Genomic DNA, 14,374 nt, shown 5'->3' with positions numbered 1-14,374 from the left:
TAGAAAACAAATTTTATTGAAAGAACAAAAGTCTAAAAGTCTCCCATTTTTGGTTAACAAAAGCAGCAACCTACAAAACCCCCGCATTCCATGACAAATCTGTTTATGTCAAAAAATTAATCCTTGAGCAGGTATGAACATTTGTACGCAGAAGTTACAACTGTTGAGATGTGTTTGAGCAAACAACTGGATACATTTCAAATCGGGGAGGGGGAAGAAACTGCACACGGACACCTGAAAAAGCTTGAATTGTTTGCTGGCTGAGAGGTATATAATATCATCAGGGCTGCCAGCAGTTTTCGGCACTTGCACCCCTTTCACAGAAAATTAAAAGAGCAGCAGCAAAGTGACAGAAGTTTTAAGACTGAACAAGGAAAAGAACTGCCAACAGAACGCAGTGTTCAGCCGGCTCATTTGGTTAATGGTAAATGCAGCTTTTTAATACTGAATTTCACAAGCTTGTGTTAAGCGAGTCCGTGCTCTCAAGAGGCTCCAGGGTAAGAATTCAGCCGCTGTACCCACAGAGCAAAAGCAGTAAAGAAGGTCCGTCCTCGAGCTTTCCCTGCCACAGGCGATTCCTCTCAGTCTAAAACAGGCATCCAGCTAAGGGGAAAGGAACCGAGACCTACTTGGCAAAATATGATTACCTGACTGACAGAAGTCTACTGGGAACTAAATGGAGAACGTACGTTCACTTTGTAAATCTGACAGGGTTTCCTAACCTATGTGATTTTTTTTATTTTCACTGGATATGGGCAGCCTTAACAAAATGGAGTGTTAAAAAGGAAGGCAATGTTTACTTTTACCCTTACACCATTTGCAGAATAACCCTTTTTATAAAGTCATATAATAAATTTTCATGCTTTCGAATGCTAAGTATTTTCAATGAAGTCTATTTATTACATTGACTAATTTCAATCTGCTCTTTTGTTTTCACAGATCAGGACCTAGTACAATTATTTCAAAAGAAATGATTGATTTTGCTGTCATATTTACTTTTGATTGCAAAAGTACAATAATCTGTGCTTATCTGTCAGTTTACACATTCAGATCTCATCTGTTGCAACCTTATCACCAGATTTATTTACTAATTATGAAGCTGTATCTTATACCATAATTTCTATTCATATGTGTTCTAGGACTAAAGATCCCTAATATGTCTTGATTAAAACTAACTTTAATATATCAACTCTATTATCTAAAGTTAATTTTAATCATTTCCATCATAATCATTGTAACTCTGATACCCACTGTTCCTTCTCTGACGAAGACCAGATTTCTTCCACGTAGATTCTTGATGAAAGCCAGCACTGAAAGATCGACCCAGTCGTCCGTGTTGTTTCTTAGAGATATTGTCTTCACTCTCAGATTTGGAAATTCCTTGGCCTTGTGTTTGGGATTGTTTATCCTGTCTAACATTTCCAAATGGAAAATTCCAAGGACCAAATCTTTGCCAGTTAAGTCTCTGAAAGGCAATGATGCAATGAAGATTTCCTCCAACCTAATCAGAGTAAAAAGGTTCTTCGTTAGATGCACGCAGGCGCACTTGTAACATACATAGATACACGAAATTAGCATCTTGGCAGGTAACAGAATTCTTTAAAAAAGAAAACAAAAATACCGCAACAACACACAAACAACCCCCCCCAAAAAAAAACTATATCCACAAACAAACAATTCGGCTCAATCAATTTTGATTGTTTCCCAGATTGAGTTACTGCCTTCTTTCTCATCTTTTCAAGTTATGCCTTTTAACTTTCGTGGGCTAGCGTAACTTATCTCCTGCTAGTCTTTTTACTCTCCAGCCACTTTCACACAAATTATCTCTTCTGGTCCCTTCTCATCTTGCTGACACAGTCTTCCATAGGGTCTCCACATTTGAAATCATCTCTTCAGCCTATTATTTCTCACAGACTTTCAATCTGCAAATCAAAAATACATCCCCCCACCGAGATACATCCTATCTATAGCAAAGAAAGCTGTATGTATTGACAGTAAGTCCACGCAACAGACACGTGCATTCTTTTACGTTTGGTCCTGCCCTGCTGTACTTTCTTCCCTGCTTGCATGTAGCTAGAAGGCCACGCACCAAAAGGATCTGTCTGTAATTTGTCTGTAGAGTATTTCTATACTCGCTGCAGCTACATTTTAAGCCAGCAAGGTTAAATATTGTGACCAAATATCTTGTGTAGGCAGATATCCTGGTTCATCCCAGCATATGCCAGGCTACTGCTGTATCGTACCTCGTCCTGCAAGTAAATGCAAATGACTCTGGTATGTAAGTACCCACATCTGACTTCTGTCTTCAGCAACACTTTTAGTGACATTATCTTACACTACTGAAGTATGAATAAGTTTGCCAAAAATCTACCATGAATTTCCTCCCATCTTAGTATGTTTACCTTACCTTCTTTGTTTTTCGATGCTGCAATCCTCTCTCTAGGTGTCGAATGTCTAGATATTCTGGATTTTGGGTGTTTAGGTCAGTGACAATATCTGCCCACCTACAGAATAAGATTATTACTACTCAGCTGACATTTATGAAACCTCAGCACCACTAAGACTCATGTACACACACATGCAAATACAGATCTGCAACTTTAAATAGTCTTACCAGTGATTTCAAGATAAACGAGCGTGTAAAAGTATAAAAGCCTCAGTATTAGAGAAATCAAGCTAGATGTAAAAGCATCACTTAAAGCATTCAGTGATTATTCCTGCTCTTGGGAAACACCTTCCAAAATGAGTAAGAGCACTCGAGTCATTAGTTGCATTGCTTACCCTTACCAATTCATCAGTTTGTGAAAGGAAGAAGCAAAGCACAGTTCGGGCAAGGAGAAACACTAGCTTTTACTTTATTTAATCCTCCCTTACCCTTTTATATTATTTTGTTCAAACCCTTGTTTTTTTCGCCAAATCTGTTTTTACCAGACAGCTCTCACCACAACTCACTCCTCTGTTTTATTTCATTCCCATCTGTAATAAACTATCAATTCAATCATTCCCCATTCACTCAGCTCTTCAGAGTTTCATAGCTCCTTCTAGCCCAACTGCAACAAATATCCCCATATTCCAGACCTCTTTAAGCCTACACATCGCCTTTTCAGTTCTGTCAACGTCCAATTACCTGCTTCTCCCTAACATCACCCTCCAAGTTCAGAAAATCCATTTCTACCCCAACCTTTGCCCTCCCACCTTAAGCACAGAACTTTCTGCTAGCTCTCATTGGGACCGTAGCAGGAGGAAGAACGTCTCCACAATCAAAAATAATATTACAAAGGTTTGTATTCTATATTCAGAAACCTCTTCCTGTGCCATTTGCAGCTCCTACCACAGGACAAAATTCTGTCAGTAGGATGGATAGTACGCCATTTCTCAGCACAGTAACCGCATGCATAATGTGATTTTTATTTTGTTACACTTAATCTCATTAGCTCAAAGTATCCAGCTATTTACAGTTATTGACATAATCACATCACTGACAAAGCAAAACCAAAAAAAGAAGGTATCTGGGGTTTAGGTACTGGGATAGATCTGAGTGGCCATGAAACCATCAGATAATCACTTTCAAACAATTTTCAAAATAATTAGAGAATAAAGAAGAGGAAACAAAGAGTAAATTGTGTGATTCCCCCCCCCCCCCCAACCCCCCCCCCCCCCCAAGCTCTTTTCCTAATGTATCAAGAAAAATCACTGCATAATTAACTCAGGGGGTGGCAGAGAAGCTATTTGCTAAAACCTATGTTTTGGCCACAGAATTGGTTTCTTGAGGAATACTGTTCTTTCGCACCGTTCCCTCATTTCAGAAATTAACACTAGGCATTATGAACTAGCACGTCAAGTAAAGCTGAGAAAGCTGTTCTATTAATTTAGCATGACAAATACAACTCATCGACGAGCTTTCTCCATAGCGCCCTCTACCTCTCCTAGTCTGTATGTCCAGTTTAGACACCAGCTTCGTATGAGCCAGACCTCACCATAAATGTATTGTTTTAATGCACAGACAAGCTAATAACGCAACAGAGTACAGGCTGTACCTGCGCCTGAGCTAGGAGATCTTGGTAGCAGCATAATATCCTGTGCACACCCCAGACGCAGCCTGTGTACGTCCTCAACCGCGGCATAAACTCCTCCAAGGTTCATGCAGCCTGTATGTCGCAACTGGCAGGACCGCAGACAGCTGAGGTGTCTTTTCTTCCTGACTAACGTGAGCTGTGTCACGCTCAAACAGGAGAAACAGGCTATGGCTTCCAGCAGCCCACATGTGTCCTGCCACGCGATATAAAATTGCAGAGCCAGCCTTGAGGTCAAAACATGAAGTTTGGAATAGGCTGCCCAGGGAAGTGGTTGAGTCACCATCCCTGGAAGTATTTAAAAAACAGGTAGATGAGGCGCTTAGGGACATGGTTTAGTGGGCATGGTGGTGTTGGGTTGACGGTTGGACTCGATGATACTATGGTATATTCATTCAAAAAAAAAAAACAAACCACCCTATAAAGTCGCTTGGTGTCCCTTAGTAGAGAAATACAGTTTGTTTTGAAAGAAAATATATTGTTTTAAATTTTTACCAAGTAACATACCTTTTACAGTGTATTGTTGGATGTTTTCTGCTCGGCTCTCCAATCAAGATCCAATATTCTACTTCTTGCTGCAAGACACGACCTCTGTTCAATAGAAGATACAATCCTAGTAAGATTTATTGTGCATACTAAAAAGAAAAAGAGAGATTAACATTCTGTTGTTCTTTTTAGGATTTTCTAACATTTAAAATTGTTTCCTCAGCCAAACTAAAAACCAGCTCCTGCGCTATAAATAGTGTTTGGAATTGCATACAGGGAAACTTTTTGTTTCACAAGGCCTGGAAGCAAGATAGAAGCTATTGCTTATTACTTGGGAAAAAGACAGATCTTCCTAAAAAATAGTGTTACTCGGAGGAAAGGCAGCCTAGTGTAAGATCCAAATATAAATATATATCTAACAATGGAAATAAGAGTTGTGGAAAGCCACATGAAAGTGGAACAAACATCTTCCTCCCCATCTGTGATGTCTAACAGAGTCATGGAAGAGCCCCTTCCACTATTTTTAAACTACACCCCAGCTGACAGTTGTTACTGACAGCTGTAGGGTAACCTGTATGAAGACAACTGGTAACTTCAATCCCTTCCTCCTAAGCATCCAATACCACATATTAAAAACCAAAACCCTCAACCAATACTCGTTCAAGTTTGTGAGCAACTTCCAAGAAACTCAAAATCTGCTGTAACCTTGTCAGGCAAAATTTGTGACAGACGTCAGGGCAGACTGCTAAGATACGGAGGATTGTTCTGTGACTTCCTGTGTATAATTATCCTGTGAAAAACTACTTCAGTTTCAACTGTAACAAAAACTGAGATTTTTCTGCCTAGGGAATTAGACAGCATACGGCCTTACTGCTTGCAATAATTTCTTTGCTCATAATGCCCTGTAAAACAACAATGTATGCCATCATTGTACAGATGGGAAACCAAGACACAGGATAGATTAATTGACTTACCTAAAGTCACACTGGAAGTCTGTGGTTGAACTGGGAACTGAACCCAGGTCTCCCGAGTCCAAATCCAGCAACCTAAGATCATACAGGAAGTCTGTGGGTGACCTAGGAACTCTCTCCTAAGCTCAGCCTAGCAACCTATCTACCCATTTCTTTTGGAACTTAAAACATTTCTTAGCTTGATTTTTAAAGAAAATCTTTCCTTTGTAACTAGAATGCAAAAACAGGTAAACAAGAACTGCTGCAGAATCTATTAATAGTGCTTCTGGAACCTAAACATCATTTTTCCCAGTAAGATATTGGAAGATATGAAGAGAACAGGATGCTTTTCTGGTCTGACCTCCAGCCTAAAATAAGGCTATAAAAGCTCCTTGAAGTCATTACTTCATGTTACATTGTCAGAAGAGATCTGCTTTTAGGAAGAAAATCTAATGTTGACTTAAAAATAACATCACTAGTGGCTGAGAATCCATTTCAACCATGGGCAGAGTATTGAAATTTTTGCTCTCAGTCATTACTAAACAATATAAATTCAAACCAGATATAAGGCATGTTAAGTTTCCACACGCTGGACCATATTATTTCTCAAACTGCATTTTTGGTCCAGTAAACAAATTTTTTTTTACTTTGCTCTTCCAGTGCAGATTCTTAGTAACTGATCAAGTAAGCAAGCCATTAACCTTTTGGTAAATTTAATCAGACTGATGTGTTGGACTTCTGCTCGGGGCCTATTTTCCAAACTCTCCTCACTCACATGGCATGTCAGTGAATGCAGTCTTAATAAAAAACTTCTGTATTCTTTTGTTCATATACTAAAAACTTTCATTAACCCCATGGTCACAGTCTCACACTGGGAACAGATTAGATTCAGATGATTACGCTTTATTACCTCCACACAATTACCATTCTGAACTCCAAAAGTAGAGCTAGCATTCTCCACTCCTTGATGTGACTCTGCATCTTCAACACAGCCAAAGGTAGACTGCTTGGTAAGCAAAGCGCAAGACTGAGGCTCACCTTACACCAGTGACCTCCTCTTTCTATTGTTTAGCACTCCCCACTATTGCTATCTGCTAATTTTGTCAGGGATTGTCTTCGTATGCTCATGTTATTTAGGGAGAAAAACGGTATCAACTTGCAGGAAGTTTTTCCGTACATTTCCTCCACTAAAACAAGCATAAACACAGTATCTTACCTATACGCTTTACTAGCTTTTACCGGGGTTGCTTCAAATCCAATTGGGCAAAAATAATGGTTTTGGCAATGGTAGATGTAGGCCATTGATTCATCTTTCAGTCCATGTGTTAGCTTTGCAAGGGCCCCCGCAGCTACAAAGAAAGATCAGGTTATAGTTCAGAGTGCTTCGGGTCCTGCATAACATCCTCAGCAAGAAAGACCTATTTGATATCATAAAATAGTTACACTGCTTTTAAATTAGAGGATGTGACCTGACAGGCATGCACAAAATACAGTTCTGATTTCAAACTTCTTAGTATTTAATTTCCTGCCTGGTACAAAAAAAAATAACATCTGCCACACAGTCTGTACTAGGGAAATGCAATATAAAGTATACATTGTATTTAGATCAAAGTCATGTTAAAAATTACTTCTTCTGAAAAAAAAAAGAACCAAAAGTATCTCTTAACCTAGGAAATACACACTGCAACGCAATGCAGTCCCACTGCCCCCAGTCAGATGTAGCACGTATCAATGATACTGCTGAAATCCCTGAAAGCTTTCAAACGTTTTGGTATCATGAGCTTCTTGGAGCTTCCTAGTCTCAGGAATACCTCCCACGCTTGGGCATACAATATTTTGTAATGTGACTGCAGTGCTCAGTTTCAGGAAAAGACTAGGAAAGGCACTGAAACATGAAAGAATTCTCAAGTGGGATACCATGAACAAAAAGGGGATTCCCACTTTAATAATCTCCCCCAAAACTTTTCAGCATGGTTTTATCCTTTTAAAGAACCTTCCAGTTGGAAGATAATTACCCAGGCTATACCAAAGGCTAATAAACTGTATATGAAAATATAATTTTTCTTCAGGTAGCACACTTAAAAGTAAACATTAAAAATGCAGCTTCGTAAGCTAATTGAGAATAATCACCTAACTTTTGGAGACAGATGTTAGCTAAAATCAGGCAGAACAGATGAGTTCACTAACTTGAAAATTGCATTTTTGAAAGTACAAAATATTTATTAAAGACATTAATACTTTTGTGCTGTACATTCTAAGTTTTTATACAACATAGATTTCTAAAATGACAAAATAAAAACTTGCTGCTCCCCCAGGGTATTACAACAAACACATCTTCCAGGACACCAACACAGAACTGGAAGTGCAGTGTCCTCCTGGATACCTTAAAATTCCAGTTCCGTGATAGCAGAAGATATAGCACAGAATATATTTTATATAAATAAAAGTACAAATGAAAGTTTTAGCAAAATAAAAGTAAAACCAGAAAAATCAGGCAACTTGGAGCTATTTGATAGCTTATCTCAAACTGGAAGTACTACGTACAGAATTTGTCCTGTCAAATGCTACACATTGCAGGATTTTTCAGTTTATATACTGTAAGATGAATGCTTTAGGATTAGCTACGTACCAGTCTCTCCAGCTGTCTTGTTCTTCCCATGAGGTTTGTACAGAACATAGGAGCATCCCTTGATATGGAAGTGATCATTTATTTGCCGAAACCATCTGAAACAATAGGCTTAAAGATTGTAGTAACTCAAGAGTTATCAAATGCAATTGTCTTTCCTCCCACTTTTCCTCTGCTTGACAGTTTAAGAAAAAAGTCTCGGTGAGCTACTAAGTACCTACCTCAGTAGTATATAGATTGTAGATGACCATGGTACCCTAATACAAATAAAACTTAACATACCCTAGAGGGATATATAAATACTCAAACCCTTTTCCTCCATCTTGCTTTTTCAGACCCGACATAGATACATAATAACCAAAGGGCTGGATTTGAAACGTTGGTCCTATTGCGTTCAGTCCAGTCACCTCTAACTTTCAGTTACTCAGCCTTTAGAAAGACGCTCACATTCTGAAACGCCAAGCTTCAGCCATGATTTGTAAGATGCACAAAGAGAATCTTCTAAGACATCAGAAGGCAGGACCCTTCAAGCGAGACTTTCTGCATATCGTGCTGGGTTTCTATCACATAAGCTTCACCATGCCCAAGTGTTACAGGAGTCCCATACTGCAACTCCTCACAGCAGCAGTTAAGTGAGGACAGGTCTGCCAAGAAGATTTTGTCTCAGATATTTACTTTTCCACATTAGAAGATTCGAATTCACCTCTCTGAAGACAATACCTCAATCATAAACCCGTGTCGGGTGATGAGTTTGGCTCTCAGCCCTCCTGTTTTCCAGTCTGCCAAGTACTTAAAAATTATTTGACCAGGCAGAAAAAAAAAAAACTCGTAATGGTAACTTTTCTGCAGCGCTTAGGGCACTCACAGGGGAAAACGAAGAAGAATGCCAAGTTTAACTTTTGGCTGTATAGACTGTTGACATAAAGAGACAGAACACTTCATCAGCTTGGTCTGTAAGGGTTGCTATACCCTGACATACTCCTGAAGAGATACAAAATCTGGATCCAAGTCTCCCAAGGCAGAGAAGGAAATTTTCATGACACTCTTCAACGATCTAGCCAGTATGCTACCATTAAAGAACAGACTGCTGCCACATTTTCAAATCCAGCACCCACATTCTGTGCCAAACCTTATATATTGCCTTCAAAAATACTAACTAGATCAAATGCAACTCATGAAACAGGCAAGAACACCACAAAATTTTTAGATCTCACAGAAGGGTAACACACCAAAGCCCTGTCAAGATGTTCAACACTCAAGTACAATATGCTCCTGGCCCTGTTTAATCCTAAAATTTCTTATGAGTTTAATAAAACAAGAAAAAAAAAAAGACAAAGATTTTAGACCCAAGCGATCAAGATCAGGAAACAGCAGAGCAGAAGTGAAACAGTATTTGAAAGTCCAAGTCTTCTGTGACTTCAGCCCCATCTTTTCTTTTTCTTCTTTTTTCTTTCCCCCCCCCTCCTTCTCCTGAACAGCTCCAGTGCAGCAAAAGTGCAGCACTCACTATCTCATTTTCAATTCTTAAATTAATTTTTACATAAAGCTACTAGTATATCGATTGCCTTTTCAGGCTGTTTCGGTGACATTAACAAGCATTTAACATGCATTTTCAAAAACAGGAAAATGAGGGTAAAGAAAAAATTTTCCTAACCAGGAGACTGGATTCATTAGAGTATTACACGACCATTAAACAAACTGAACCAAAAATCAAATAGAATTTCATATTCACCTGATCTGTGTAGCAACATCGCAATATACAAAATGACTAGTGCAAAAAACTCTTTGAAAGGTTTCTTTGGGCACTGTCAGAGTACCCAGGTATGCTTCATTATTCTAAAACTTAAGAGGACTAACTTGTGTCAGACACTTTTTTTTTTTTTAAAATAAATGAACTACTACTGTATTTTTAAAAGTGCTATCTTATTTTTATGTTATTTTTGCATACATTAACAATTTAGCTACATCAAAAGAATCAGACATACCTCATTAAAGTTGTATTTCCCGTGAAGGGACCAAACCTAATCTCCTCAAATGGGGGCTGAAAGCCCAGTATATGCAAAGCTTCTTCTTGAGTAATAGGTGGTAAACTGGGGGGAAAAAAAAAGTATTGTTTAATAAAGTAATTAGCAATATATTTTAGACTCTCTAGAGGCAAAGCGGCCTATGTGTGACTTACCTTCCAGCTCCCAGTGTACTATATAAGAAATTCCAGCAAGACACTAAGGATGAAATTCCACAGGAAGTCTTGTATTGAGGTCGGCTAACACAATACCTAAAACAAACAAAAACCCAAACACATTAGTAAGCATTCTTGATTTAGTTACAGGAGCAACCTGAACTACTTTTCTGTGTGCCATGCCACTGAAGTGCCATGTTATATTAAATGTTTTTACTTCACCTGTATTAAAAAAAAAAGGGAGTGCATTCTTTAAAAAAAAAAAAGAAAAGAGCAAATATGTTAACCGATTTCTTTGTCAGATACTACTACCCTATTTCATACAAATCAGTCAAATTTCTAACAGTCCCACGGGAGTTCTGTACAAATGATCCTGTAGGAAAAAATGGTTCTGTACTAATAAAATGTACAGTTTGATCCAGTCTCTTCTTACACGTGAACTTGTAATAAGCTGCATCTCTACCAATTTACTAACAAATGTCATTCCAGGTCACAGATTCCCTAGGCTAACTCTAACTTTCTGATGTCATAGATATACAGTAAGAACCAGACAGATTCGTTAAACTAAGTGAATTTAGTGAACTATATTCACATGATATAGGCTGTATAGAACTGACAGATTCTGATCAAGTATTTCCCAGTCAAAAGAAAAATCAGGCGTAAGACATATCTGTACTATGTTTAAGGTTACTTTTTGCCTGACCATGCTAACAAACTTGCATTTTTTTTAGCAATGAATCCCCACATAATTTTTTTCCTTATTGAAAGAAAAAAAACATTCAGAAAGAAAAATGGTTTTAGAATTTCAACAGATGGGAGAGAAGTTCTCATTCTTCTTGTAGAAAGTATGAGATTTAGTTTATGTATGCTTAACATATCCCCATTTCTAATTAAAAAAATATGAAGACATTATTAAGAAGTTTGAAATCAGATAACCAGCAGCAGTGTTTACTGACAAACTGTACGGGGATAATCTTAAATACAATTCATAAATACTACCATCTCCGGAGGTCCAACACTTTCCTCTCCTTCACGTCTTCAAGAGCAGAATGCTGAGGACACTCCCTGTATTGTTTGCTTTTTCTGTCTAGGGATTTTTTCTTTGTCACTTGTTTCTTCATGTTGCCTGCAAAACAGATTTCAGAAACGAATGCCTAGTTTACCTTTAATATCATCCTTCTTAAATATTTTTAGTAACAGCATGCACCTCAAATAGAGACACTGGTTGTGAAGGTAAGTGCAAACTGGGACTAAACATTAATTGAAGGAAAAAGCCCAAATGCATAATGAAGATTGTCAACAGGTTTGTAAAGCTGCCATTAGCTCCGTAAACAACGTCGTGTTTTTCTGAATAGAATGAATGATGACCTGCCTGACTGTTTAGAGAGAGCAGTCAATCTGATTATTCTAATGCGTTAAATCAGCCATCCCAGAAATAGACTCTCAGACCAACATGGACTTCCCATCTCCTAACATTAAATGCACGGGGAAAAGTAATGAAACACTTGTTTTTCACAGCCAAGCTCTGTAACCAGCTACACCTTCTGATGAAAACTTACATGCAAATCCAGTGAGAATAATACACTCTCAAGGTCTTTTCCTTTTCGTAAGCCACTGAGACAGTGGAAAATGAAGAGTTGGGCCACGTGCTAAAGCAGGAATATTTCTGTCCCATTTTGAAGCCATCATATCCAAATGAAATATACCACATATATTTTAGAAAAAACTTACCATCCTGTAAGATATTATCATTTGTTTCTTATTTTTAAAGACACTACATGTACACGTGAAAAGGCCATGACAATTTGCTAACTGTATTTAAGTTTTGCTAAACTGGTTTCACACTAATAAGACAAAACAGGAACTTGACTAGCTAGCCAACCCATTAAGGAAAAAAAATCTACAGCCAGCTCTAGATAAGCAGAGGGATTACAGGACAAAGAAAACCAAGTGTGTGTGTGTGCGCAAGTGCCTGATTCACAGCTGCAATCTGTGACTAAGCAGAGAAAGAACATAGGAGGCACCAAAGGAGCCAGTTTTAAAGAAATTGGCTCCCTAACACTGTATGCCTATAGGAAATCAAAATATATACAATTTTGTTACAGAAAACAACTGCTTTCCTAAATAACACTGTAATGATTTCATTTACTTCTTGCCATAAACTATGTCTTTAATTTCAAAATACATCTGTGAAGTACCTTGAAACATTTCTGCAAGTGACAAACCAGTACTTAACAGGTGAAAGTCATCACTGCACAATCCACTAGGTCCTACTCAAAGAAAAGGAAAAAAAAAAAAACCAAAACAACACCCCAAAAACCCAAGGGAGGAAAAAAAAACCAAACACAAACCAAAAGTCACCACAAACAATACCCCACCACAAAAACCCACACACGGTTAAGTAGAAGCCATCCTTGTTTCAGAGCCACTTCCCCAGGCAGCTACACTTGACTTTCACTCCTCCTCCATCACTCCCTCCTTTCCTGATGAGCAAATTGTTTGAAATGACATACAGGCTCTCCTATAGCACTTCCCCAAGAGATACACGTGCTGACCAGCTCCCTCCACAAAGAAGTTGTAAACATGAAGCCTTTTGCTATCACAACATCAAATCTTCACCACCTCACCTGCTTTGTTCTTCAGATTCGTGGCCATGCCATTGAACTCCGATTTGTCGATTTCCCATGCCAGTGGAAGCTTTCCAAGATCGCCAGGCAAGCCTTCCAAGTTAGCCTCTTCACTGTAGATTATCTCTGAAGCACCAGTTTGAATGCCGATTAAGCTATTCCAATGTTTAAGGCAGCACTGCCTGACAGGCAGGCACTAACTGAAGCACTTGGGCTTTTACAAATAGATGTTACTCTGTTTAAAAAAGCATAGTCTGAGCAGATGGTATAAAATTTCTCTCGTGTATGAGTCACAGGACATCCCCATGGATAATGCCCATCTCCCCTCGACACCAAGGACGCAGCGGAGGCGTCTGACATGCAGTATGGCTTCACGGGATCATGAAGAGAAGCTTCTGGGGATTCTTTCCCAGGTTTGTTTTCGGTGTTTCCATTATTTCCAGAACCATTCTCCTTTTCATCTTCTGAAATGTTAGGCATTGAACGATACTGAAAGAGTCAGCTAAGAATACGTTTTTCTTTATGTTTTAATTACAACAGAGTTTGCATCATTGCCCCCATTGCCTCTGCAAGGTATTGACGAGGTACCTGAAAGAAAATGGTAAGTTAGTACAGGTGTCTCAATCAACATAAAATATACACAAAGCTTATCTTTGAACTCACATCCAATAAGAGCTGAAATACCCTTCAAGATACATCAGAACTTACACCGTGTCTTTTCCTAGGCACCTCTAGAATTCTGCAAACGGCACTTTTTATTGTGAGGTGCCAACAGCCCCACAGTAACACCATGAAGAAGACACTGTGAGTAATTACACTTGTAAACCAGCACATGAATAAAAAAATAAAATTAAATTAAAAGCTTCCTACATTTATGTATTTGTGGTTGATCACTTCTATTCCTTACAGTCACAACACCTTGCATATGCGGTGTCCAAAATAATTCATACAAATCAATAAATCACAGCAAGAGCAACTTAAGGTCACTTGATTCTCAAGAATCCTGCGTACTTTTCCTGCAAATTAAGTTCAAGCTTGCAGAAAATTACAGTAACTATTACCTGCGTTGACTGTAAATTGACAACGCTGCCCTCAATCTGTTTCACTGCTTTCCTCAAATGGCTGTTAAGGGTTCCCTTTTATTTGTACGCGCCTCCTATTCTTCAGGACGTGAGAAAGAAAAGCATCGGGCTTTATTTATAGTAGCTAAGAATTACCAAAAACAAATTCGGCAGGCTGGCTTCCTTTTAACGACCTTTTTTAAAAAGCAAGCCGACAGTACGTGTTACCCCTCGCCTCAGCGGTTCGCGCGCCTGCGGCGCGAAGAGGCACTGCCGCAGATGGGAAAGCCGGCACGCAGGCGGCAGGAGTTTCGCCCGAGAGCAGGCTCCGGCGGCGCCGGCCGGCGGCCGCCGGACCGGGCCCACCCGGGC

At 38.9% G+C, this 14,374-nt stretch overlaps 1 protein-coding gene across 1 annotated transcript; it reads right to left on the bottom strand.

Moving 5' to 3' along the window:
- Nucleotides 1-14,069, bottom strand: BIVM (basic, immunoglobulin-like variable motif containing). The gene is given in 11 exon segments (XM_009333344.1): nucleotides 1-1,501; nucleotides 2,408-2,504; nucleotides 4,581-4,664; nucleotides 6,726-6,858; nucleotides 8,139-8,233; nucleotides 10,121-10,225; nucleotides 10,315-10,410; nucleotides 11,314-11,440; nucleotides 12,942-13,100; nucleotides 13,103-13,529; nucleotides 14,003-14,069. Coding segments are annotated over 10 exon segments (1,506 nt in total). The 5' UTR covers nucleotides 13,422-13,529; nucleotides 14,003-14,069; the 3' UTR covers nucleotides 1-1,210.
- Between the last annotated feature and the right edge of the window lie 305 nt (nucleotides 14,070-14,374).

The sequence above is a fragment of the Pygoscelis adeliae genome, unplaced genomic scaffold, assembly GCF_000699105.1.
Source record: "Pygoscelis adeliae isolate BGI_AS28 unplaced genomic scaffold, ASM69910v1 Scaffold48, whole genome shotgun sequence".
Lineage (NCBI taxonomy): Eukaryota > Metazoa > Chordata > Aves > Sphenisciformes > Spheniscidae > Pygoscelis > Pygoscelis adeliae.
Note: the sequence above shows the minus strand (reverse complement) of the source record. Positions and strands in the feature narration are given on the sequence as shown.